General features: G+C 42.7%; 2 protein-coding genes across 2 annotated transcripts; both read right to left on the bottom strand.

Annotated features, from left to right (window-relative positions):
- Window positions 1–521: 521 nt before the first annotated feature.
- On the bottom strand, window positions 522–2,354 carry T265_08774 (hypothetical protein; the record flags this gene model as incomplete). Its single annotated transcript, XM_009174666.1, has 1 exon — window positions 522–2,354. One exon carries the CDS (start codon window positions 2,352–2,354, stop codon window positions 522–524), a length of 1,833 nt encoding a protein of 610 aa, XP_009172930.1.
- Window positions 2,355–20,093: 17,739 nt separating this feature from the next.
- On the bottom strand, window positions 20,094–27,220 carry T265_14666 (hypothetical protein; the record flags this gene model as incomplete). The annotated part of the gene is made up of 2 exons (XM_009174675.1): window positions 20,094–20,189; window positions 26,438–27,220. Coding segments are annotated over 2 exons (879 nt in total), but the record flags the coding sequence as incomplete, so codon positions are not given.
- Window positions 27,221–27,638: the final 418 nt, after the last annotated feature.

Here is a 27,638-nt window from a genome sequence, read left to right as displayed (position 1 = left end):
GTTTAGTATGTACATGTAAATCACCTCCCGTCACACTGGTTGATGAATAGTGTTTCTGTCTGTTCAAAGCTCGAAACATAAGGTTGTACCTTCTAATAGGTTAACGCAGGCACCTCACTATAAAATTTTTGTTATTGCCTACATCGAATGAACCTATTTACCTTTAAACGCGATCATTCTTGTGGAAGTGGCCCACAAAATAGGCATACAAACCAAATTACGGATAGACATCTCATCCCTATATTTGATCATGAAGCCACTGGTGATACACGTTTCAGAAAAAGGATTTGTTTCATTTTTAAATATATCAGCTCCTTCTTATCAAAATTGTGGGAAAAGGAATCGGTATGCTTCAACTGACAGGTATCTATTGCAGCACTCACTATGCTTTAACTGGATTTGTTACTCAGTACAGATGTGGTAATGAAAAAATGGAACAGCTCAAAGACCGTCTGCGTGTCCACTTGTGAAGGAATGGATGGACTCAGTTTGTAGACAGCGCAGCATAAACCCCTCATGGGCTAGTGAGAGTTCTGATGTCCGGATTGATGTCTTGACCGTTCAGCATACATGTAAACTGGACCGTCATCGCTGATGACTGGGCCACCCACAGTATTTGGTGTCAAGTGAATTAGATGGGACTTTTTAGCCGAGAGAATCGGGTCACCATTGGGAGGTGTGGTGCTGTTTCTGTTGCGTACCGTTACCCGATGTGGTGATGAAGTCGATTCTTCCCAAACAAAAGTGTTGGGTGATTTATTTACAAGTCCCACTGGAATTGATGTTTCCGTGACGTAGGCTGCCTCGTTCTGACGACCGAGAAAGTCAAGTCTTTCTGCACTGGAATGGTTGAAAATTACTCGTCTTGGCCTGTCGTCGTACACGACTGACACGTTTGGTTGTGATTTCGTTCTCCAATTACCATTGATATGGTAAGAATATCTGTTTGGAGGAGGTGTTTTACTCGTTACTGGGGGGCTGCGAAGCACCACCGGCTGAACCAGTTGCTGGTCCATGTGATTCTCGGTTTTCACAGGTTGTAGAGGACTGATATACACGGGCTCTAAAGTGACCAGCTTTTTGACTACAGGTGTGGATACCGCCTGCGAAGCCGTCCAGCCGTTCCGCACATCTGACATTAGCATTTCCGTTCTTGGCTTCTGATACACTTCTTGGTACTGCTTCTGATGTGGCCCAATGACACTTTTTCTGTATAATCTGACCAGCTGAGTGTTATCAGGTGTAAGGTCACGTGGCTTCGTCGTTTGTACTTCAGGATACAAAGGAGCCGTGCCTGGAATCGAATATAAAGGACCCTTTTCGTTTGAACGATGAACAACCTCATCAGGTGGCAAAACTGCGGGGTTCTTCACAAATGAATATGGGAAGGTTTGTAAACGTTGCGGCGCAGATAGTAGTACCTCTTCACCAGTCGTCCCTGCTTTCTGAGGTCCCGCATATTGTTTTGAAACCGTTTGAAGCGTTTGGGGTTGAGGTTGTGGCACCTCGACAAAAGACCATTGGCTTCCCGGATTATTCCTACCAGTGGGTTGAGCTTGAACTAGTCGCACCAGCTCAACAGGATCGAGTCTGGACTGCCGACCCTTGGTCTGGATTATATGGGGTTCTCTATGAAATATGGGTACCTTTTCATTACAAAATTTATCCTTTCGCTGTATCCTCGGCCTTTTTCCAATCAAAAAAATCGGTTCGGATGACATTTGGGATTGTGGTCTTGACATAGAAACTGACCTAGTGTAGACCGGTTGTTCGTTACCAGGCGATCTCCTTCTGTGTACTGCTGATTGGTAAAAACCCGAGTTTCTTGACTGCATCATTGGCTGCTTCGTACCTTCGACGACCACCTCTTTAACTACTTTATGTGGGATAGACAACTCACGTCCTGATCTATACCGATCATCTGAGTGGGAGCGAGGGGAACGGGAACCAACACTGACTTGTCGCATATATCCGGATGGAACGTTGTTAGCTGGCGGCGAAGATGATCTCCGACTCCTTATCGGCAGCGACGGACTGGTCGGCACTCTGTCAGATCCGCGCAGGTGTTGCTGCTTATTCATCATCGCGGCGCTAATAAGTGCGTGGATTTCCAACAGTTCCGTTTGGTCACGGCATTGATAACTCTCAAATGTATGCATATCCACTTCGGTATTAATCACGTAAATCATAAAAACGCCTGGTTTTTCTTCACACTTGAAAAATTGATTAATGTCGCGATAAAATAGCTCGAACCGCAAACCTTCCGGGTTGAATTGGATACGGTCTTGATAGAAAGTTGCTACTGTCTGGATCGGCATCCTATCCAAATGTTGCCTAAGAAACTGTTGTGCCATATCCTTGGTGAATGCACTTTTCTGATCTATCACAGATTTCCCTAGATGGGAAATAACAAATGTTCGTCGGCCAGTCAGCATGGTGATCTAGTGAATGATATTTCAATTCACATAAGTGGAAGTGATCTAGAAGTGATTTAAACGGCGGCAACCTTAAAGGTGCCAAATGTACTCTAGCCTGATGATCGTCAGCCAATCAGACCGATGTATGCGAACTCAGTGTGTCTGAATGTCTGCTATTCGACGAGTGAATATTCCACGATGCCAAGCAAACAACCTGCTCTGAATAAAGCAGAAATGATGACAAACGCCACCTGCAGCTAAGAACGCTCAGACACGGTTGGTGAGGTAGAAAATTAGCCATACCTCGAGGTTTCGTTATCATTTCTAAAGAAAGTAAACCGATATTACAAGAGTCAGGCAAACGTTCTGGCAGTGATGGCACCCGATTGGTAATTCTTAAGTGTCTTTTCCAAATAACTGGGACCGGTTAACTTCAGAAATGCATAGCTCAGTCTCCATGCAGGACTCGTCTCATAAAATAGAAGGTTGCAGCTGAATGCGTTATGCTTATTAAGTGGAAGCTGAGCAACTCTAAGCAGTAGTGTTGCAAGCAAATGGGTAAATGCCCTCAGACGAATGAGAGATCTTGGCTTTAGTGACGATGGCAAATGTGTCTGGATGACTAGTCTTTGGAGAACAAGAGAAAATGAAATTCGTGAAGAGAATTAGTGAGTTTACGCGCGAATGACGAAAAAATAAATTTCTAAAGCCTTCAAATCCACGTCACTTTTTGGAACCCTCCTCGATCTGTCCTGGCGCAACTGTTGTTGTGAGCCCCCAACAAACGCGAGGAGAACTGTTTTCGCGTTTCGCTCTTCATAGGATTCATATACCTGACCCTGCTGGTGTTTGAATTCTGGACAACTAACGTATGAATCGAGCGTGTTTTCGCTAATCTACTCGCAAAACCTTGACTCGTCTTGATTCGCACATCTGAACGGGTGAACGTGTGTACGCTGGGGCGATTGGCAAATTTTTTGCGCTGCGCGTGGATATCAGAACAAGCCCAGACTAAAACCCGTAAGTGCTATTGCGGTGTGAATCTGAAACACTGCCTGTCATCTGCAGTCATTCCAGTCGATCGAACTGAACATTAGGTCTCATTCACGCTTGTCTCAGCAGTTTGTTGCATACGGTACAGAAGAACCCTGGTGTTATAACTGCTTGGCATGTGTGTAGCATATAAATCGATAAAAAAAACATTCTGTATGTTGACTTGACATTTGTTTTAGTCCATTCTGCGTGTTGAAAAAACATCGGTATTGGTTGTGATGAGAAGATATCTGATAATTCTCAACTGAGAATTTGTTCTGTTAGTGAAGTTAATCTACGCTAGAAAACATTGTACAAATGGTTAATCCTGATTTGTGCTCATTGTCAGTATATTTCTCGCAAAACCCCAGTAGGGAGTTTCGAACCCTTGATTTCCGGCATAGACAAAGTATAGTACCACTGGAAGATTGGCTTCACTTAAGGCCAAAATCTCATTTAAGTTTTACCATGTATACCCATAATGCCAGCGGTCCATAATTAGCTCAAAGGAAGAATAATTTTACAAAATGTGTGTCCACTCGTGGCCGATGGATAAACATTCAAACTATTATCCGGAAATCCACGGGTTCAAAATTCCCTACTGAAGTTTCGTGAGGTGCGCACTGCTGATGATTCTCAAAACTGCTTAACAGGCAGTAAATTTGATGGAATTTCTTTAAAACCATTCTGTTTAATCTTCCACATCGTCAGATGCGCAAACAAAACCAAATAAGCCTTTCAAGGGGGAGTTAATTTTCCATAAACCGAATAACACGCCGTTCAGTAGACAGCACAGTAGCAGCACTTGAATAGGACCTAGTTCAGAAGCCATTTCAAGATATTTCTTATCGACCTCACACAGATTTTTCGCAATTTCAGCAACCTGCCACAAACGCTCACCGGTATGTCAACCAGTTTATTGATAGTATGGGAACGTTTAGATATATCAATCGGTATTTTATCCCGCCGTTGAGGCGAGTCTGCTTTGAAAATCACGAAGATAATGTAAAACAATTTTGTTCATGTTGGCATTCGTCAGCGCTACGCATCTTCCATCCATCTGAGAAGTAATCACTTGAGAAGCCAGTCTGTCAGAAGGCACTTGAAGTGAATGGCGAATTGTGATGTGTCCCGCCTAACTGCCCTGCTGCACACCTGATGTGGTCAATCCGTTTAATCCTTACACACCATCTAGGAGGTCGTAGTTACTCTAGAGATTCGTTAGATGCCCACATTGCGAATAACTCACAGTAAGTTTGATACAGTTACGTAGGATTCCTCAGTTCTGCCTTCTGTATCAACGTTGCTCACAGGACAATATCTCTAGTGATGGCTTCCAGTCTTACGAAACAAAAAATATGCGGTCAAATCACCTTTCTAGGAAGGTGACTCGGTAGTTGATTGTGCGGTCGGTAAAATACGTTCTTGTTTCCCCTGGATAGGTCGCCGTTATCTATTTAAGACCATATTGGTCAATACCCGTAAACCATCTTTGGCAGATCGTTGTATTGGAATTATTATGTTGAAACTTTGTGGTCAGAAGTTTAAAGCAAAATTACTGGAGAAACTAATTCATTTCCTGATTTTATGAGTCAAATCATCCAATAGACTCTTGGCTCCCGTTAAGTGCACTTGGCGGAATGTGCATTTTGTACCAATTCTCTCAGATCTCAAAATCTTCACCATTTCCCTCCACTGGTGAAACATTAGTCTTCTCGCAAATAAAGGTTGAGATAGGTTTCTACAATCTTTCGGGGAGAAGTTTTGAGGCTGCCTAGTGAATTGACATGAAAGCACAAGCGCCAAGTATTACTACTGAATCAGTGAATGAAACCCCAGATATTTTGTTGGCTCCCCAATGTTCGAGAGGATGCTGCGGCCTTTGGAAAATCCCTGAGAATTCGGTGAATGGTCTCTCTTGTAACCCCTAAGTTTCCTTGGAAGTGAGTCCTATTCATTGTATTATTCTACGCCCAAAGGCTTTATGCATCGTAGTCCAATCAAGCAATTAACTCTGACTCATTTGCATGTCGAGCGACCAGGATATTGATCCTGAAGAGCCTCTGTCCTCTCATTCGACGGAATGTCGTTTCCAACACGCGACAGAGTAACGTTAAAATCGTGGTTCCCTGTTATGTTTGGGCACAAAAACTTCTAATGTCCACCAATTTGGGTACCCGTAATTCTTCAAGTTCTTCACTCATAGATTTACACCCACATTCTTACTTCGGTGTAGTGTATGTGAGTATTTTCCATCTCACTACTTGGGAGTCATCTGACCCGGAAACCTTTTTTTAAAATTCGGTTATACTCATTCAAGAGCAAGACAATTTCGAGTGAGCACCACGTCTCCGTCGCATTGTTGTGTCACATGGTAACTGGTTATCGATTTCCAGCTCATGGATCTGAACCGGTTTTAGTGAGTCGGATTTTCACTAGAATCCACGAAATAAAGGCATCATAAAATAGTTCAATACTGTTTCGTAAATTTTGGCACTGACGGGCGGACTCAATTGTTCACCTTAGAAATGACTCTCTTGAGTTATCAGTTATTATCCGAACCGGTCACGGTCAGGGAGTTGTCATTTGAGTGTTAGTTGCGATACTCTTCCAATCCATACTGGTATATCTTTGGGTGACTGAATGGCTGACAACTGTAAATTCCATAAGCCGCAACACAACTACTGTCTTTCTCTGAGAGCGAATGCCAGTTACAAGTGCCATGATGAGTTGAACAACGATCAGTTAATCGCGAAATATTTTTCCAGGAATGAGTTATCTTCAATTATGTGATACGGTGTGGTACAAAATCTCTTATGTAGAAGAAAATCTATATTTTGTCTGGTGTATGAGTGTCATGAGGATACCAGGATTGCATAGAAACGTTTTAAGTCGATCATTCAAGACCAGTATTACCGTGGTGTACCGCTGAGCGCATGACCAGGGTATTTCCGTTGTGTATTGAGCATACTCAGTGTTAACTTTATTGGTCTATCTGGACGAGTTCCTAGAGCTCTGTAGATCTCCATTCAAATGTCTGAAGCAGATACCTGTAGCATATAACAATTCGGTACGATAATCATCCCTCGAAGACCTGTACGCATTACAAGTGAATTTTCTCCTCTAGAAGGAAAAACCTTTTGTGATCGATTAAATCTTTTAACCTCTTGGAATTGCTCTTCGATATGAGCTGTTGGTTGTGCACTAATCATAACGTTGGCCACCCACAGACTGCAAGCAACGAGTGACCCAGTAACATAAGGAACAGCAGTAATAGTAAGAATAATGGAAAGGATGGGGCGGGAAAGAGCTCTCGGTGTATGGAGTTGTTTTTTCACGAACATTATCTAAATGGGTGTAGGCTATTAGATGCAAAATCATAAACATTGTTTGCACAGAACTTTTCAAAAGTGAACGTCCTCAAGCGTCCTTTTGAACTTTTTCGGACTTCGTTTGAATACTGAACAGTAATGAACAAACACACAAGGCGTTTCAGTAATTTCCATATCCGCCTTTCTTCATGTGCAGAGAGGGATAGTTAACAGTTGGCGAAACAATACTAACTTATTTCATCAACAACATAGACTGTTTTACACCTCCCTCTTGAAGTGTTCTCATGCACGAGATCGACAATCGGGTTTGCCTCAGATAGTAAAGCCTCGGCAGCTGGTTTAGTTGTTGCATTGTCGGGTACATTCCGAGACTTTCGGTGCTCGTTCTCGTCTACATGTCTTGACGACGAACGGACCTTACCACTGATTGCCCTACTTCCTCGATTCCAGTTCGCTCATTCCAGGATTCTGGTTACCTTTCCATTTGACCTCCGCGCCCATGCAGAATAATCTTGTCGTGCTACATGTTGCTTTCTGTTTAGTCTGGTCCTGAACGGGTGTCAGTTTTTCTTGTGCTCACCACCTTTGTTCTGCTAGCTTTTTTGGAGACCGTCGGATTGTCGGACACTACCCAATTTCCTGGTCAAATTTGGGGCGTAGATGCCGACCTTACATCAACATGAATGTGGACTTGCTGGTTGTTGACTGGATCAACACACGATATGCTACCGACATTATCGGCAGTTTCCTTTCCAAATCACCAACTTTGGCGTCAGACATTCCTTGATCTTTCAGTCTTATTGTGGCAATAAACTGTCTGGCGTTCGTATTCAGGAGCTGAAGACGCTTTTTGGGGTCTTCCAGACGGTTCACATTGATTCATTCTGTTCATCGTAGATTGTACCAAGCGGCCGCAAGATTGCAATACAAACAACAAAATAGCACGTTCTGAGTTCACACTGGTTGATTTCAGACAGTACGTCTATACATTAGCAGTTCTGATTGGTTTACCGCCAGCGGATCACATGACTTGAATGCTAGTTGCCTAGCTTAGTGAGGAAGAATGCAGCTTGTAAACGAAGAGTACATCTTCCTATGACCGATGCGACTAAGCATTCACCACAAACCGTCCCAAATACCTGCCACACATTTAATGATTCTTTGTATATACTGAAAGCTTGAACAAGGATTTGCGGCACTAAAGCCGTTAACTAGTCAGTTAAGCCAACTTCTGGTTATCCCGTGTCCGGTACACACTGAAAGCTAATTGATATAATTATCTGTCCAACAGAGTCCTAATTCGTCTTTGCATGTTTTCATCTAAGAAATGCGATTCGTCTAGTATTTTTTCGCTGGTCAGCTGGCCGCATCTCCGTAGGTCCAAACAGGGACCTATTGTTTCGCCCAGTTCTAGTTCCATACAAGTTTAGCATATAAAATTTCAAAGCTTTCAACGCTTCTATCTGATTACCGAATGTCAGTCAATGGATGTTTGTATAGAGTCCCACCCAGTAAACAACAGGACGAGAGTAAACGTGGTAAATTTGAGGATGGTAATGAAAGAGGGTATAAATATAGTTCCCAGTTTTCAATTTCAGATTTAAAATTATTTTAAAATTTGGGAGTCCTGGGTCGAAATCAGCTCGAAGAGCATTAGAAATATTTAGCGCCATGCGGTGTATGATAACGAATTTTTATTAATTATAAAGTCAAAACACAGCGTAGTGGAATAGGTTGTTGTAATCCGATGTTTTGTTTGCCGTGGGCGACCTTTCTCAAGGATTTCTACAATCAACTGAATACGCGTCAAATGCAGCGACAAATAGCTCCACTACCGTGTCCCATGATTGGTGCATCCCTGTGATCAGTTGGCAATCAGACTGGGTTCAGTGTGCGTGGGTGTGCGTGTGATTGCGTGGACCCTTTGATTAGGATGTGCATCCATTTGTTGCTGTGTCGTTAGTGATGCGTCATTTTTGAGATCCTTGCTTGACATCTGGCTACTATGTGTGCATCCCGAATATTCTTACGTCAGCGTATCCATTTATCCTACATTATTGTGGAATCATTACGTCGCCCTATGAGCGTTATGGACGACTAATTAACCTTACCACCGGACCTGTTGGCCCATATAAAAGCTCTAATCACGAAAAGAATGGAGGCGGCACTGGAAAGGTGCAAGCTCTGACAAAAAGGAAAATTCAACAGGTTTCAACAGAAAATGGAATTTCCCACGGGAAGTTATAACCAGATGACTTTACCTGAAACGATAGACGCAAACAAATTTGTATGCAACCTGTCCAACAGAAGCCTGTCTCACAATGAGCTGCAATTGTTAAAAAGAGGCTTGAACATCAACGTCACCCAGAAATCGTTAACACCCAGTGAAATAATTCCGGTTATAGAGCCCGCACTCTTGGAGAGAGCGGAAGAAGCTTGACTACGGATCTGCACTATTCTCAAAAACGTGCGGCCGATCACAATCAGCCTTTTGCAGCAGGAGATAGGTGCACTGAACTCCCGAAGAAAGACAAATCCATCCACATCGCCAAAACCGACAAGGTAAACGTAACGGTTATCATGAGTCGAAAGGATTATGAAGACAAAGTGCTCGAACACCTAACGCTGGGTCCTTACGAAAAGATTGAACCGCAGAAAGAAAGTGCAACACTCAACAAGATCAAACTGAGGGTTAATAAGCACTTACAACAGCTAAAACCTAAGCTTGGATGAGCAAAGTGGTGTGCACTTACCCGGAAGACTCAATGGGTTACCAAAAATACACAAACCAGGTAACTCCATACGTCCCATCGTGGACTATACTACTTGCTCAACTTACGACTTATCCAAATACTTAAGCAGTTTGTCAAAGCCGTATTATCAGCTGGTGGCACGTCACGTGAATGAGTATTGATTTTGTCAGTATCCTCCAATCTACCCAAATCAACGACGATGAAGTAGCATTCAGCTTTGATCTGACAGCTCTTTATACTAGCGCACCAATTACCGACGGTTTATATCTTCTGTCTTTTATTTTGTGTGACGACACTTCTCTAGCACAGAGAATAACATTACCTCCTGTTGACATCATTACTGTCTAAGCACCACGTATTTCACCTTCGAAAACACACTCTACAGACAAACTGAAGGTGTCCCTGTGGGCTCTCCAGTATCGCGCATAGTGGCACATCTCTTCTTACACTATATTGAAACTAAGGTCTTACGTGAATTCGCCCATTCACCACGCACCTGACTGAGATATTTTGACGACACATTTACGATCATATCAACCACATAACGGCAAGTCTGCGTGAATGAACAATGCGGCAGTGTACGATTCACGATTGAAACTGAGAACGAGCAGAGGACCGTTAGTTTCCTGGACTGCAAGCTCTTAGTTAACGCTAACCATGGACTCTTAGTGGGAATCTACAGAAAACCTACACATTCAGACAGGTGTTTGCATTATGAGTCTTCGCATTCACACTACGTCAAACGCACAGTTGTCGGATCGCTAACGAATCGCATCATGAAACTATGCTCGAACGATTTATACGAGCAGACGAACTGGCGCGACTCAGAAGGGTATTACGGCAAAATAAATATCCCATGAGGCCGACTGCCCAACAAATGGGTAGAACGTCACTCGGAACTGTGAGGCAGGAAGGCAAAAACCCTATGGTCACCGCGGGAATACCCTATAGAGTTGGCATCAGATGCCATTCAAAAAATACTTCAGGATTACGAGATTAAAACATTTTTCCGAACCGACAACACGTTACAACGATAGCTCGTGAGGGTTAAGGACCTAATCGAACTGAAACACCTCACAAACTGCGTCTACCAAATTCCCTTTGCAGAACGTCCAGTAAAATACATAAGCCAGACAGTTAGGTGACTCCATGTACGAATCGCGGAGCACAAACAACATCTGAGTTCTCCCCCAAGAAATCCGATAGAGTTGAAACAACTAGAACGCGACTCAGCCATTGCACTTCACGCACTTGAGTCAAACCATCAAATCAATTTCGATGGTATACTACAATCAGGATTCAAGTCACATGTGGAACGGACGTGCGCTGAGCCCATAGAGATCAACACACAGCCGAACTGAATCAACGGGAGTGATGGCGCCAGCTTCCCGTCCATTTGGATCGGACACCTTAGCAGGAATAGTAACCAGATGTCAAGGAAGGATTTCAAAAAATGTGCGCCACAACCGGCGCAACAACAAATGGAAGCACATTCTAATCAGTGTCCACACAATCGCACGTACACATACACACGCACACACACTGACCCAGTCTGACTGCCAACGAATCACAGGGATGCACCAATCATAGGATACGGTGGCGGACCCAAATATCGCTGCATTTGACTCGTGTTCAGTTGGTTGTAGAAATCCTTGAGAAAGTTGGCCCACGGTAACGAAAACGTCAGACTACAACAACCTATTCCACTACGCTGTGTTTTGACCATATAATTAATAAAAATTCCTTACTATTCTAAAATTTTCAATATTATCGTCTGAATTGCCCCGTTGGAGGATATCACCGATGCCCCATATACATTGATCGCAAACTTAAGAAAATAAAAAAGAAACCACACTAGAGAGGTCACTGCTACAAATGATTGTTTCTCATCTGGGAGATCGGTGTTCTTCGGGTTTTATTACTTCACTAAGAAACACCCCACCCTACACGCAATCGGCAATGCTGCCTTTCTGTTCTGGGTATTCTAACTCTATGTCCATCAGTTTCTTCGATCACAAGCACTGTGAATTCGGCTGACCAGATATAGACAGTCCAAACCTTGCTGTTCATTTTTTTGAGTGATACCAAATGAATTTCCGTGGCTTATATTCTGTCTCGCACATTCATAGACTGTCGGAGCTTTCCCGACTTGGTGCCAGTCGGGGTCCATCTCATTATCGAAAATATAGAAAAAACTACCGCCCCCAACACACTTCTGAACGAAGCTACGTCGAAATCTGCTGCATGCATACCGTAGTTAACCATTGATTTGGATCTTGCTGTGTCGGCAAAATAGTTTACTGATACATAGCACAAGAAAATGTTTATTTCACACAGACTTCGTTCTCTTCTACAGCCAGTGGAACCAAAGCACAAGGAAAAAGTGAGAAACACAGCAGCAGAAATCACCAGTTGATTTGCGCTGACACTAAGTGCATGAATCCCAAGCTTCGTAAATTCATTCGTTCATACTGGTAGTGCACCAAACTCTAATTCTCGAAAGGCTCGTTGACTATCCTCCATCCAGCGACATAATTGATCTTTCAGGTTGGATGATATTGTGTGGAAATTCGTTACAGAACATATTTGCATCAGCCAAAGGTGGCATTTCCTGGATTCTCAAACACTATCGCAGAATTGTCCTACTCTGATTGACGTCACCTTTTAGTGAGATCAGAGGACCGGCATTAGCAAAAAGCAACTAATTCTTCTCCTTTGATCCGGGCAGTAGCTTCTGTTTCCCTATAATCTGGCGGGTCAAACATTTTTCGAAAGAAATCGCCGACTTTTAAAACAACAGCAACAAGCTAGCCTCATTTGTTTTTATCATCTTTGAGCCAATTGTTATGGTTTTCGACATTTCGAAAGCATCAAGACTAAGAAAAATATTCCATCTAGAGTAAAAATTCACTCAATCATTAGTTCAAAGGTCAAATTCACTCATGAGATGGCAACGAAAATGCACTTTTGAGCTCCTCTTCACGGTAAAGAGCATAAATTTTCAGCCAGATTTTTTCGATGGCAACTGAGGTGAACGACTGTGCGGATATGTGCTTCGTATGCGGTTCTGTTTGTGCACAACACCGTAGTGTCGTAGGTCGTAACCGAGGAAGTAAGCGTTTTCTCCATGATGACAAAGGTTTGACTTAATTCGAGCCTCGCTGTAAATCTCACCTTCGGGTTCTTAAAAGCGCTTGTAGTTTTCCTAAGATCTTGATCATAAATACGAAAAAATTCAGATCGATTTCTGGTATAAAGTTCATCAGTGAATTCGTGACATCTCAAATTTGGACATGCTGTTCTCAGTACAAATATCCAAAACTATGGTATCCCATTTATCCTATCCATTTCCTCCCACTTTACTAAGTCCGTAGCTATTTTAGAACCGTACACCATCCCACGGCTCCAATGTCATAAGGTGTTCTGAATATCACGTGTAGAGCCAGGAGTAAGTAATGTTTATAGTAGTTTGGTTTTAATAAACTGGGGAATGTTCAGGGAACATGGCACTCGTCGTCGGGTGGCACTTAGGAAGTCATGTGAAGGGTATCCAGTAAATCTCAGAGATTTTTAAGAATATATACAGTAACATATTGAGAAAAAAACCTGACTCAACACTTATATTGAGTTTTCAGGATGGCTGACTTTATGTTTGTAGGAATTGGCTGGTAATTTGGTCCTATTTTCCTACTATTTCAGGGTTTCGTGTGAGCAGAGAACTTTTTACAGTATTTTATGTCCCGATAAACTATCTCAGGGTTTCAGAAGTAAAATAAACTATTCTGAACATCAGATTGTTATTTGGGTGCCACATAACCACCAGTAGACTCAGTGTTCATGAAACAAGCTTCCTCTTAGGTTGAGAATTTTGAGTGGGTTTCACAGTGGCCTTCAAAGATAATATGAATGCACCATCCCGTCGCGGTCATATTTCCAGAATGTTCGTAAACGTTATCCAAATCTCTCAATTACCAGCTAGGTGTCATTACTTTCGTAGGCATTGAAAAGTGGTAGATAAAATGTTTGAATTCTGTGAGTAGCTGAGGTTTTCAAACATTTTCTGGAACATCCTTGCTGCCAAAATGTCAAAGCAATCTTGAATTCCATTAGTAGTTTGGAAGAGCTGGATGCTATGCCAAATATCACCGCGTATCTAAAGCGCCATTCTTTGCGTTCGCTTTGTTCCGTTTGCGCATATATTCGGAGTGTTAATCAGTGTTCTGAATAAGACTATCTATTTGGTGGAACAAACCATAGATCATTTTTTCAGTAGTGCACCAAAAGCTGATCACATGATGAGTTCATTCCGTGAGAATGCATCTACCCATGGTGGCGCTAAAATTGTTGTGGCGAGTGGACCTATTCCGTAATCTTTGTCAGGTTAGCTTCGTATGTGAAACGGCTCATTTATTGTTTCGGAAACAGTTCTTTTCAGGGAATTTATTTTACCACTACTGTTTCATCGATTGAGTTGGATGAACTATTTGTTACTGTCGTGTTTACCTCGGTAGTCCTTATGGGTATCCATTGTGCCAATGTTACAGCACTCATTGTAGACATGGAAATCTTGAGCGCTTAGTAATGTTGAATTAGATGACTTCTAGATATTTCAGCAACGTTCAACATCCCACAATGAATATGGTCGGTAATTCCTGCCTTGTATTAGGCGCCCGCTTTCTGAGAGGTTGCAGAGATATTGCCCAATCAATCGAAAGATTCACAGTAGAATCGATACTGCCCATTTGGCGAACTTGGGCTGACTCGTCACGCACAATTCGCAAAAAGTCTACGGAGCTATCAAAAAGTGGTGATAGTTTTTGGCGGAGAGTAGGAATTTTCAAACTAATTTGGTTTGGTTGTCTTGTTCCGAAAACTAAGACAAACACGGCCTGGAGGCTACCTGCTCATTTACCTGCAGCACATTTAATTTAAGCGCCATCCCCATCCGATTCAAATATAAACTCCCGAATTTCAGGGTATAGTCGAAGGTGGGTACACTTTTTTTCGTGAATGAGTAACCTGTAACTGTTGCGGAATTCTAGATGAAGGATGCTTAAATAGACGGAACTGTTTTCACCATGCGGACAGTTCAAATCCGTTTACCTAGCACATGAACAAGCACGGTTAATGAACATTATAATCAACTTCTTATTTCGTTGTTAATTATAAGGCAAATATTAATGCCGGTGACCTGGCGCAAAGCGTTAAGGTTCATAGGAAAACAAGGTTTTTGCTTCATTTGTTTAAAAATAGTTGCCCAAATCGGGAGTAAATGGCGACAAGTAGTATTCGAGAATAGTCAGAGAAATCGGGGCAACCAAATGAACATAGAGGGTGCGTCTCGTCCGGCAGAGTTGAATCTTCAGCGCTGAGTAAACTTTTGCTCATCGTTGATGTAACCTTGACAGATTTTGGCAAATTAACTCAGACAAATAGGGCTTATGGGCTTACGTTAGCTTCAAACCTAATGGAAGTACTCATGTTCATATCACTCTTTTGAAGGGTTGAACGTGAATTCTGCAGATACTGCAGTCTTTTACAATCAATCAAAATTTTTCAGCAGGTTTTAAGTATCCGCAGCGCTAGCTGACTGGGAAATTCTGAAAACTGCGTCAGCTGGCTGATACAGCCAAGACAAATACCGGGTCGTCGCCCGTATCATCGTGTCATCCAGTCACGTCGCTCAAGCGTGAGTACATGTATATGGTCTGACCTGAAAACGCAGGTGCATTCTGCATGATAAGTTGGGGTAGTGATAACATGCTCGTCTCGCAGGGCGGGTGTCCGCAGTTCAAACCCATGCTTCGTCGAAGGTATGTACTACTGGTGAGTTTAAATATGAGCAAAACTCGAATACAGCGTTTACCCCTTTAGTGTGGACTCAGCAGCAAAACTGTTTCAAGAGAGTATGCTTACAAACATCCAACTTCTCAGGAAAAGTTCTGTGGGAGCGTTTGCTTGCACCATCGTCAGTCCCTGGTGAAACCCACGACGAAATATTTCCCGAGTATTTTACACTGACAGAGAATGATAACATTGTTAATATTGTTTCAGAGATACTAGCTAGGACAATGGCAGATGAATCCGCGTTGCATCATTTTTATCCGGTTCAGATACTATCGTGTTAAACATCCAGTATGTTTGGTTACTGAATAGTGAAAAGTAGCCAACAATATCAAAAACAATTTTGATGAAAATGGCCGTCACTTCAAAAGTTTATTTCAATCCTCAATGACTGTTTCCAATAAATACCATTTCCCTATTTTGTCTGACCACAATATATTTGATTTGCAAATGATACCGTTTAAAAAACACCCTACAACTCCCGAAAATGTGGCCAGTTATAGTCCCGAGGCCCGAAGACGTCCCTCACAATACGCGACAGAAAAAAACTAATTAAACGGCTTTCATTATGTCCGAGAACAACCTGGACAAATCTTGAGTAGCAGACCAATTGCCACGGATCTGAATGGACGAGATCGAAAACTAAATGATGTTTATATTAAACATCACGTATTAGAGCGCACTGCCAGATGGTTGAGTTGCCAAAACAACAGGTATGTGCCTAGACAGAATATAAGCAAATTATGGTTTTGCCGGTTGATTATCTCCCCACTACCCAGATATTTGATAGTCCTCATTACCCGCTCCCACATGCATCATTGCCACAGATCTTTCGGTGCCACTAACAAAACGTTTTGGACACTTCTTCTTGTGATCAGTACCCTAATGATTCTATGCTTCTTCTACTTGGTCAGTTACTGCCTTTGCTTTTCTCTGGGGAACTAGCAAAGGAAACTAATGTAGGTGGTCTCTTAAAAGTTGGCCATGAACCTAAATCGAAATTTCAGTGTAACAATAAAAAACGGGTTTCCGACAGCGAAAGGTCGATTAGTAGGTTGGTTTCTCTAGGATGATATCGGGAAATCATTAAACCGATTGAGAGACCGCCGAACTTTACACTGTTGGATGCATCAACTACCCTACACCTAATTTCGTTAGGAAGTGTCCAATCTTCCTGGAAAGTTCTTTTCAGTACCAAGTTTGGCTTCATCTGGTTTTAGGATTTATAAATTCACCTGCATATCAATCTCGCTCGGAAAATTATCTTTCTGTCCTGATACAATCAACCTGTTGAGTCCAAACCAAAGTTGGGAATCGGTGGACCCAGTTTTTATCATCAGTACACATCATTGTCCGTAACAGAATCTAGACTCCGGACATCTGGCACGTGATACGAACGTGTTACCATCACTCCACCGGCGCATACTGGATGCATCTGAAATTTCCCGTCTTAACAGGACAGGAAAATGACTGTTCAATGGTAAGTGACGTAAAAATGAACTTTATAAATCACGGCAACTACCAACAATGGATAGAGGTAATATTCGTGGGAGTAACCACCATTTAGAATCACAGGTTTCAAGTGAGGTGGAACGTTTTCCTAATAAGCATCATGATATTAAGGGTGAGCGTATGAGGAATCATCGAACGCTCGGTCTTCCCCACCGGTAAGGACTGCGGTACTGAGTTAACTTCCTCAGCATATGTTCACTGAGCAAATAGGCAACATTAATACGTATAGTTCAATAAGGAGTGCCTTTCTGTGTTACTTCAATCTCTACTCGAACAGCGTCAACCATCCTGGTGATAGAGTGCATTCAGTAAGTTTGTAACCGTCACTCAGCTTAACCTTGTAGCACAACCACATTGCACAAATCAAGTCAGCGTCTGACTGCCTTCAGTACTACCCAGTCATTTATTCTCAACACTTTCCATGCCTGACTGTCATGCCCACCCCATAGAAGCTAAGATATCGGCAGATTTCTCAAGCCTATGCATGAGTAGTCGAACCACGGTTATTTCGGTCAGTAATTTTGCCCCTTAACTAATAAGCAATCTCAGCCTACTCATACTGTGGATGGCCTAGGATGCAGAAGACAGTAACGCTTAGTAAATGAATATTTTCAGACAAGGTGAGTGGGTTCAGAGTGGGCCCGAGTGTCAAGAGGAATGTATTAGTTTGATGAGTCCGTTGTATCTAGTGCCATTTCAGATGCATACGGTGTTCGGTCTTTCGGTAGCCTGGATAAAACCGGGTGCCACTTTGTAAGCAAGTGTATGAAGTAAATAGGGGTTCAAATGTGGGTGGGCACGGCGTTTTCCGCCAAATCCATCTAGTGCATGACTACTAGTATGATTTGGACGCGTAGAAAATGAATGAAGCCCTAGATGAGTACTGGTAATGAGGTTAGTTGGTGCTCATTCAAATGCGTCGGACCCTAATTTTTCGGAGCTCTTCAGTCCTGTGCAGCAAATTTTGTTTTTGTTCGCCTTGTTAACCACCAGAAAAACATGTCTACAAACTGGGAAGGGACAGTCGAAAGATGTTCTGTTTTTTCATGCTGGAAGATTCTAGAGGAACTATATGTTGAATTACAAACAATTACTTCGTGTTCTTTGCCAATTTTGTCTGATCAATTGGCGTCGTGATAGAAATCACTTGAAGTTAATCGTGGATGATAACCTTCGAAATAACAAGGTTTTATTTTTGTTAGCTGCGACCAATAACGATGGATCAAGTGGGTCTTGCCTGAGTGTGATTAGCACACGTACGGCCATGAAATGTTTTGTTGCTTATTTATAATAAAGGTTATATGAAAAAAAGGCTTCAAAACGCTTAGGCTTGTTAACTCCCCTGAGTTGCCTCCCGAGCTAACCAGCTGGTAACGTTCAGGGGTCGAGTACTAAAAATCCTGCGTCTGCAGCAGAGAATTCACAAGAACATCATGCCTATTTTAATCATGTGCTCTCCGTTGTATCCTCACATGTAATTAGGGATCCTGAGTGAAGTACACTTCAACGTTTCAAGATCTCACTGCGTGATTACCTCTTCAGAGATTTGCATTTCAGTTGCAACCACGTGATATTTCACCATCTAGCTGTTTTTGCACTTGTCCCGTGGTATTCCCTACGTTCAACTCAACGCTTTGAAGATGCAGAAATCGATTTTTTGTATTCACTTCTACCAGAATAACAAGTTTAGATTATTGTGTTCTGAAAACGGTCGGCTGCTTTTTAACGAATCTCTCTTGAGTGCAACGGTGTAGCTGTGAATTTCGGTGGTACGCTGGAGACAACAACCTTGTGAGCAGTGTAGTACATCTCTACGTGGTTAAATTTTTGGACTGCCCTCATGGAACCTTCATACCCATAGAGACAAACTGCGTACCAACATAACCATCACAATTTTCCTAATTAAAGACCAACATTCGTTTCAGCACGTCGTTCATTTTAATACAGAGGCATGTGCTTCCGCATGAAAGTCAGTACCATTGCTCCATTCTCGACTTTCCGTGGAAACAATCGACAGTTGTTGATAATGCACAGCGTAGTAACCTCACTGGTGCCTGTAGGGATGAAACAAAGTTCGGCAAACAAACGCGATCCAACACTATATAACCTAGAGCTATGAGGTGGAAGAACAAATGGCTATCGTCTTGTCTTCTAAACATATTGTTTTTGATCTTCCTTTGCACAGCTCTAGTTGGCATGTGAGGTCTATCCACTAGTGATTGGGAGCACTGTTTTTACGTCGCTTTGTTGTTCCACGTAGTTACCTACCGAGTGGTTTTGCATCGTCTTCTGCAAGCAATTTTTCTAAGTAACTCGTTAAGTTTGGAGAAGACAGGATCAGTCAGTTTTTTTTAATTAAAGACACCTGCGCACGACACCGGACTAGTCGTTCGGTGGACTATCCTACTTTGTGATTTTAAGAGGTAGACTCTGTCCACGGTAAATCTTTGGAGACTGCCTGATGTGCACATTTCTCTCACATATATAGTGGAAACATCGAATCAGTTATGTTCAAATAAGATAGACATTTCCAGGGTAAATGAACATTCATCACTAGATCATCTTGTCACACCTCATATTTTATACTGGATATACACGTCGTATGTAAGAGTACCGCTTGCTCCACACACCCGTTCGCTTAGCCGTATGTCTGGTGGAAACACCTCAGCGGATTCGTCCACAACTTGCCAACGGAGCGCGATGGCCGTTAACAGTCAGCTCACTCGTGTTAATAACTCTCCTGTTTCGGGATGCGGAGTCGGCAATGGGACACAGTAGTGGTCATTGCCCACGACAGTTGGAGTTATGTCATACATGTTGTGGCGGATTTTAATAATGATGAGCCTTCTCAATCCACCAATTGTCAGGCAAACTGAGCCACTTAGCGTCAGAGAGATTACTGGTAGTCAGCTGTAGTGAGTGATTGCCATTCCCAGGTTCTCTGAATCCACGTAAAATGAAAGTTTTGCAGCTTGTGGCATAACATCTTGGCACGTTTTAAACTTGTATAACCGACTGAATTGACTTGTGGCTGTCTAGCGAGTGTTGTTCAGGTTTTGCGTTCCGTCGGTAGTAACTTCAGATAATATCTCAACAGTAGAGTGTTAGTGAATCAACGAAAGATTTCTCCACGTAAAACAACTGGTCCGTAATCCCAAAAGACTGTTGTCGCTCTGACAGTCCCAAGGGTGAACATATTGACAGATGCCTCTGTACTGGTAAATAACTCCTCGAACAGCTGCATAGAACGTCCCGTCACCATGTTCAACAATAGTGCTTCTGTTCACATGTTTGTACATCTGAAATCAAGTATGACTCGGTTAGTCCGATTACGGTTTTGATTATTTTGGTTAAACTTTTTCTGCTAAATTCTGATAAACTAATCTCCCTGATTTATGGGTTGATTTACTAAAGCCTTGTTTATCACTGTTGAGGTTCCCGGTGGTAAAATTTGAGTGACGCGTAGTTTCGACATTCCCGAATATCAAAAGGAAGAATCGGGCTCGAAATTCTAAGGTACTATTTACACAAGTGTAAGCAAATGTGTACAACAAACCTCAGCTTTTCACGTTCATACCCTCAACATGTGTACAGGCCCGTCACTGACCAGCGCAGTGCGATGTCAACTTCCGCACACCAAACAACGGAGAGCGGAATAGTGGTTCAGTGGTGTGGGTTACGGTTGCCCCTTCCGACGAGTGTCGTAATTCTAATTGGCCGTACAGTCACATGGAGCTCTTGAGAAAACAAGTCAAGGCAGGCTCAGCAGACGGGATATGAACGCGCATGGGTAAGTCGGTCAGCTGCGCACACTCAAGCACGGACACGCCAATACACAGGTTTCGGACGAACGGCCTCTGTGGCAAGGTTAGGTACGGTACATATAAGCAAAACAACTGGAGATCAAAAGTACATAAACGGAGTCGCCAAATAAACGGGGTCAGGTTAGATGCTATCACAAATCCAGTATTAAACACTTGGTGTAATAAAAAAGCCCGTCTGCAAATCTGCACTTGCGTTAAGGCTTCGCGGTCAGCAACTGGTTTATAGCTTGCTTTTAGTACAGCTGTATTCCCCCGTTCGCGAACTCCAAGCTTGCCCTACACAGATAACCATGCAGAGTACATTTAACGGAACAAAGGACTGCGAAATCGAAGCCTCGAGCAGTTTCCCCAACTTCTTGCCAACGTTAATAACCAACCGAACAGCCGGTTGCTAAGACCCTTGCCCCACACTGAGTGAATCTTATTTACCTTAGTAATATACAACCAACCCGACTTCCCATTGACTGACTAGTATCCTAAATCCAAATAGGTTGGCTGAGCTTGCAGTATGGAAACAAAACATTTTAGGGTAAGTCAAAATGGAGAGCAGACAGCCATAATCTTACGTCGCTAAAGTGTATCATCGGTTGCTCATGATTACACTAGTTAGTGTGATTCGTTAAATAGCCATGAACAGTGAAATCAAGCAAGCCTGCAGTAAAAACCCTTTTTGGGGACTGTGGAATGTTGTGGCATCGCGGATGAGACAACTACACCCTATTGCTGGTGACCCCTTGGGAAAGTACATCTGTAGTGATGCTAGCAGTCCGGCTACCGTTCTCAGACATACATACTGAATGGTGTGTCTAAGGATTTCAGGGTGATCGTAGTAGTAACCCTTATGTGTTCATTGACACTTTCGTGCTGATATCTTAGCTGTGAGCAAACGAGACGCGCGCTGCTGCTGATGGAAAGCACATCACAGGAGGCTACATGATGATCTAACAGGCACAGAGATAGCTATTGCAATTATGCAACTGATACACAGGTGCCCTTCTACGAATCTCGACAAGCATCATACTGGAATGTGTCACATGAGGCTGTTTCTGACTAGTTGCTGGTGTAATGCTATATCCTGGCTTAGAAAAACATACTAAAAGGGTGGAGAATGAACCACTGGACTTGACAATTCGCGAACAATATTTCTTTCGGAAGATGCACTATATTACTTGAGTACTGGGAACCTGGCATATATACTTGCCCCACTTTAGTTTGTGCAATGTTCTGAAAAGACCGATCCTAATTTATAGATGCAATAGATTTCATAACTTCATTCAAACTGTGAATGTTGTAATGTGCCGCAAATTTCAGGATAAAGGTCGTCTACGGTGGATTGCAGGCGACATAAGAGCGAAAAGTATAAACTCATGCATTAATGAGGGGATATGTTGATCTCTGTTGGGACTAGCAGACTGACAACCCACTGATGAACTTATGTTGACTGGTTGGAACTAAGCTTCCAGCATTGATTAAATTTAACTGCTCAATGATATTGGATACTGTTGGGTATTGTTGGAACCTTGTTGCTTCGTGAAATGAGGTCAATTTTAGGCGGAACAGGTATTTCCACACTCCGGGATGCAGACTTCCAAAGTGAATAGGCAACCGGTGGCAAAGCTTCGGAGCGAAATAACAAGAGATCACTTTAACTGAGAATGATAGGTATGTTTGGGTGTTTAATGATCAATCGTTACTCAACAGCATGACAGGAAGCAGTATTTATTAAAGTGCAGACGGATTCAATCAGTTGAAAAACTCTTGGAACCGATTGAGTAGTCATCGTTTTCGTTCCAGCAATAAATCTCTGATTGTTACCAAACTTTCCGAAAACGCAGACGGATTGTCTGGAGACAGTTGACCCCTTAAACAGGACAGACAAATTGACCCTTGAAGCGCGCCACCACGGTATCCCCCCCTCGAGAAAAATTGGAGACCATGCCTAGAATGATACCCCATAAAGATGGTTTGTCCAGGTACGGATGTTCTATGAATGTTGAGGGTTATGCACCGAGAATTTTTTCTACCCTCGTGACTCAAGCCGACTGTCACAAGGTAAACTAATCTTCGGTGTTCATTTTGACTGCAGAATTAGCAAATCTCGAAAGGCTTTCCACTGAACGTCAATAGCCAAAGCCAAATACGAAATTCTGACACAGCTCTGATTAGACGGAATTTCGTGGAAGAACGTCTGCACATTGTTCCGGGTCAAGGGAATTCACATATCAAATTTGGTGAAATTTCCATGGCAATTTTAATTGTGTAAATAAAAGATAATGAAACAGGGTGCTAGTTTGTTAGTACAACATTTGCGCTTATAACCTACCGGCCGAGTCATTCAAAAATACCTCATTGAGGCCGGTGGTGCCTAGAGGTCAGTGCCAGTCGAGCACCGTAGCCCGTAGGGTGACTCTAAGGGAGATAATTTTTCACAACTTTCGCCTAATTTTTCAGTACACCAGGCTGCATGAGAAGTAAAATTGACGTTATTTCATGAGATGGCAACTTTCCGCCCACTAAGTCGCCATTCTCTTTTTCGAAGGAATACACTGGGCATCATGCGAAACTTAAAAAACTGCAACACAATTGCACAAATATTATCCGAAATTCTGCTTTCGTAGGTGCACCAGAGAGTGTCAGACAAATTCTACAAGTTGTGATGGGGCACATTCCTGTTGGTGTAAAGTGGTCAGAAATCACCTCAGTTTCTTGTCTTATGCGTTTTTAGGTCAAACAATTCCCAAAGTTACAGATGTCTCTCTTGTGTGTTATGCCTTCTGACACAGAATTTCTGGGGTAGACGTTTTCCTAAACAACAAAAGACATTGTTTGCCTTCCCCCATGGAAATTCACGCAAGCGACCCGCGACCATGTGGCCCCCACTGAGGAAGCTTGCTTTACTGTCTTCTTGAAGTGAACTTGTTTCCAACGAACCAGACGTTCGAAAGCAGGTTCTGGGGGCTATAACCTGATGGACGGTCTAGTAGAGGAGCTAGTCAGCCTCTGATTCTTAACCAACGGTGGCCAGGAAATAAGTCAGCTCTTATGATTTGGACGGAGCAGTTTGCTTCCAAAATCTAAGTCATCTGGGCTTGGGTTTTCTGTGTTTCTTGTTGCCTTGTTTGTTGAATTTCATTGTGCAAAGGTTGAAGCAACACCATTAATCGACTCGTGAACTTGAACCGCTGGGCAACCAAGACTCGGGAGCTCGATGCCAGGCGGTCGCAATATCAAATGACGTCGACTGTGGACCGCCAAGAGATCTGGATCTCAGAGGTTTTGAAACATAAAGGCCGTATAAAAAATTTATCTTAGATAAAATCTATCTATTCCGTGATATTCGGACACTTCAGTATTACTAACAATCCAAGAAAAAGCGGTAGAACGGTCTCCGACAAATACAGTGATATTGTTGTCACAATATTTGCGTCTCCTTAACTATAAGGTGTTCGTTATTCTCAGGTTTTCAGTTTTGCCGTCAAACCAGATCCGTACCGTTGAAGTAGGTGTGGACTAAACATTTTCTTTCGAATTCCTTCTGCGTTAAATTTCGGGCTACGTTTGAGCCGCTGAATCTTGAGTAACTCTGAGCATTTATCTCGGCTGTGGTTTGTCGCGAATCTCGTAAACTGTATAGGGGCTTTCTTTTCATCAACGAGAGTCGGTGTATTCTAAGAAGTCATTGATTTGATATTTTGAAGTGTACAACAAGTCTACCTCCTACCACTGGTACACAACAAGTCCTCTAGAGGCCGTCGGAGAAATACTTTGTTGCCAAGTTAGGTCGTCAAACATGAAGACATATCTTGAAGTTGGTTCATGAGGTCGGTCGGTTGGCTGAAAACTTAACGTGTGCTGAAGAATAAAACTCACAACGCAGAATTTTAAGAAGTGGAGATCCACACACCAAGGGAGAAAAACTCCGTTTGTGTAGACAGGCCTGCTGATCCTCTTTAAATAAGGAGAAGTAAGCCAGCTGGATGTCGGTTCCAGCTAATGTGGTTTCACCATTCTACTCCGTTATCATACTGTCAATGCCCAACATATCATCTTCTGTAAAAAAACAATGAGGCTAGTCTGCATACTGGAGTCTAGTTTTTCAGTGCAATCTCCTCTCCGGTTCTGAGTTAAACCTGCAACGTGTGGCCCTTGTAAGCACAAGATAGTTCGGAAGCTACAGGTAAGATTCCACTGTTTAGAAAGAACTCCTAGTTATGAGATCTGGAGACGTGTTCAAGACCATCCATGAAGAATTCTGCAAATGTTTGTAAATCTGTTGCGCGGGAGTGATATGGACCAGATAACAGCAGATAAAGCCTGAGGCCGCAAGTATAATTGCATTCATTCAACAATATGTCAATCATGATACCAATTTCAGAGTTCACGTTCCTTATGCGGCCATCTACTTCGGAATTCGAGAAGATGTTAACCGAATGCTCCATAGAAGTCTTATGAGGCATGGGCAACAGTTTGTCGAGCTTATTTTCTTCCTCAGGGCTGTTTTATCCTTGCCCAGCAATTTTAAATTTTCATTAGTTGATATCGATGAGGTGTCCTCACAAGTCCCGATTGTAAGTTTCTGTTTCACCAATTCAAACAAGCATTCGCCTAATTGACTGTCGAAGGGTAATCACACACAAAATTTCGGGATATCAGCTGTCGCACGGTATATTAACTTCGAGCAGCTGACAGTCTAATTCTTCCGTGGTTCATCTTAGAAAGTGGGCCACCGGTACATCTCTACTACTTGTTTAATTAATCTTGATTAATCTGGATCTTGGGTAGATTCTTTCATGCATGCTAGTCTAGCGTTATGCGAGGAGAAAACGGTATCAAACCGCCGCGTGAAGGCGGTCCGTATGCCATAAACCACCATTCACACAGACGAACGGGCTCAAACATAATAGGCATTACAACGTCGTAATCAGAACGTCCCATACTGCCACTCTTATGACCTAATGACTGTTGGTGTTCAATGCGAACAACCATCCACGTCTGATATATGTTACAATATTCCTTTCGTTGCAATTGCGGTGTGGAACATGGTGGATGTAAAATAAAACAGTTCAGTCGGACGGCAACTAATATTTGTTTGAGCTACCAAGTTCGACTGCATACTTATATACAACCTGAAACACAAATACACTAGCCACCTGCCCCGACCGCGTCAAAAGGCCGTTCGATTGATCATGTCAACAGCACTGTTGCGTGGCTTTTAGATTGGTTTTATCCTTTATACTTGTATGACCTGAAATTCAGTTGTCAAAAACACATGTGTCAATCCTCAGACCTCATACTACAAAAGAGTTTGCCCAAAATGAAAATACACCCCTTAGTTCGCAGAAAAGTGGTCTCCGTTCAAGTGAACACGCCAATTCAACGCATACTGCTCGACCGATAGTTTCATTTGGTCAACGTTTTTACCGCCAACCATTTAGTACTTTACAGGGTAGCATAGCCGTTAAGTTCTCATAAAGTAATTGACCAACTACCTACAGTATACACAAATATATTGAATACTGTCGCATTATACATTAACACAACCTACTCAGTATCCGCGGTTACCAGCAAGAGCATAGAAATACAGGGTTCCTGGTGCAAAATGGAGCGCAACCAAGTAATAGGTACTAATCATCCGGAGCATACACTTGTAATCTTGGTAGCCGTTTTTGTTTGCGATCATTCGATTTGTAAGTTCGCAAGGCCTTTTCCGGGTTCGGACTCACTTTTAGGGTAGAAGCTGTCCTCCGACTTCTAGATCTTGAGGCTGAACGCCGAGATCTCGGACCATTACACCCTGTTCCTGGAAAGGGCGTTGAAACAACGATCGGGTTTAAGGTGGGAACTTCGGAGATCTGGTGTCTGATCCGATGCATCCGTTTTGGTCTACTGGATCCGAATTCTGTGGGTATATCCCAATGTTCAATCGAAGTAATCGAATGAGACGCAGAGGAATCATCGCTGTATGATGCGTGTACTTCCAGCAAGCCATTTTCGTCGTATTTTTCTCCTAAGTCAGTCCCTTCAGTGGATACTGGGGAGAATCTGCTTCGACGGTATCCGGGGATATCAGTGAAGATTCGAAGGGATTTCGATGTTGCTTGATAGAGCTGGTCCCGTATAGCCTTCACCTCCTTTTCTGATTGGCACATGTATGCATCGTACACACGTTTGCCAGTGAACTCATCTCTTGTATACCACATGAATACATCCGGAACTTCTGAGCATTGATAAAAGTGTATAAAGTGCGTATAAGGATAGCTCTCCTGATCCCTTTTTCGGCTAATCAGCAAGTAGTTGGGAAAAAATTCCAACTGGGCAGGGGAATATTGTGTCTGCAAATTATTCTCAAATACTTCTAGAATGGTTTCCTCCGATATCGGCTGGCTTTCTCGCAAAACCGTTGATCCTAAGGGAATGACTGTAAACTTCGTCCGTCTTTGGCGATCTGCAGTAAATAAGCTGTTTTTACTGGTGATTTGGCGCCCTGACGGATGGTGCTTACGCATGTTCGATTGTCATAACAATAAATTCCGGGACGAATTCGTTTTACACCAAAAGATGAAAACGCAACGCTTTGAAAATATGACCAGAATGGATTGTGTTACCTTCCTTTTGGTGTAATACTACGAGTCGTGCACGCATCACAACCAATGGGATCTCGTATGATTGTAAAAACACGTAGCTACCCAGCAAAATGATCCGTTGTGTCACGAGAGCCACTTAAACCACAAAACCACGTGATATGAGATTCGCGCACTCAGTTTTACACAGCAGAGTTCTATCATAATGAACTCACATCACATGCATCAGAAAGCTGTTACGATCACCATCCGAACTTCATGCAGACTTAGCCAACTGTTCTGGGTACTTCACTTCCATCAGTTCGAAAATTAACAATCACGTTACGGATTTCTTAGAAATAAT

The sequence above is a fragment of the Opisthorchis viverrini genome (assembly GCF_000715545.1).
Source record: "Opisthorchis viverrini unplaced genomic scaffold opera_v5_234, whole genome shotgun sequence".
Lineage (NCBI taxonomy): Eukaryota > Metazoa > Platyhelminthes > Trematoda > Opisthorchiida > Opisthorchiidae > Opisthorchis > Opisthorchis viverrini.
This window is presented reverse-complemented; position numbering and strand designations above follow the sequence as displayed.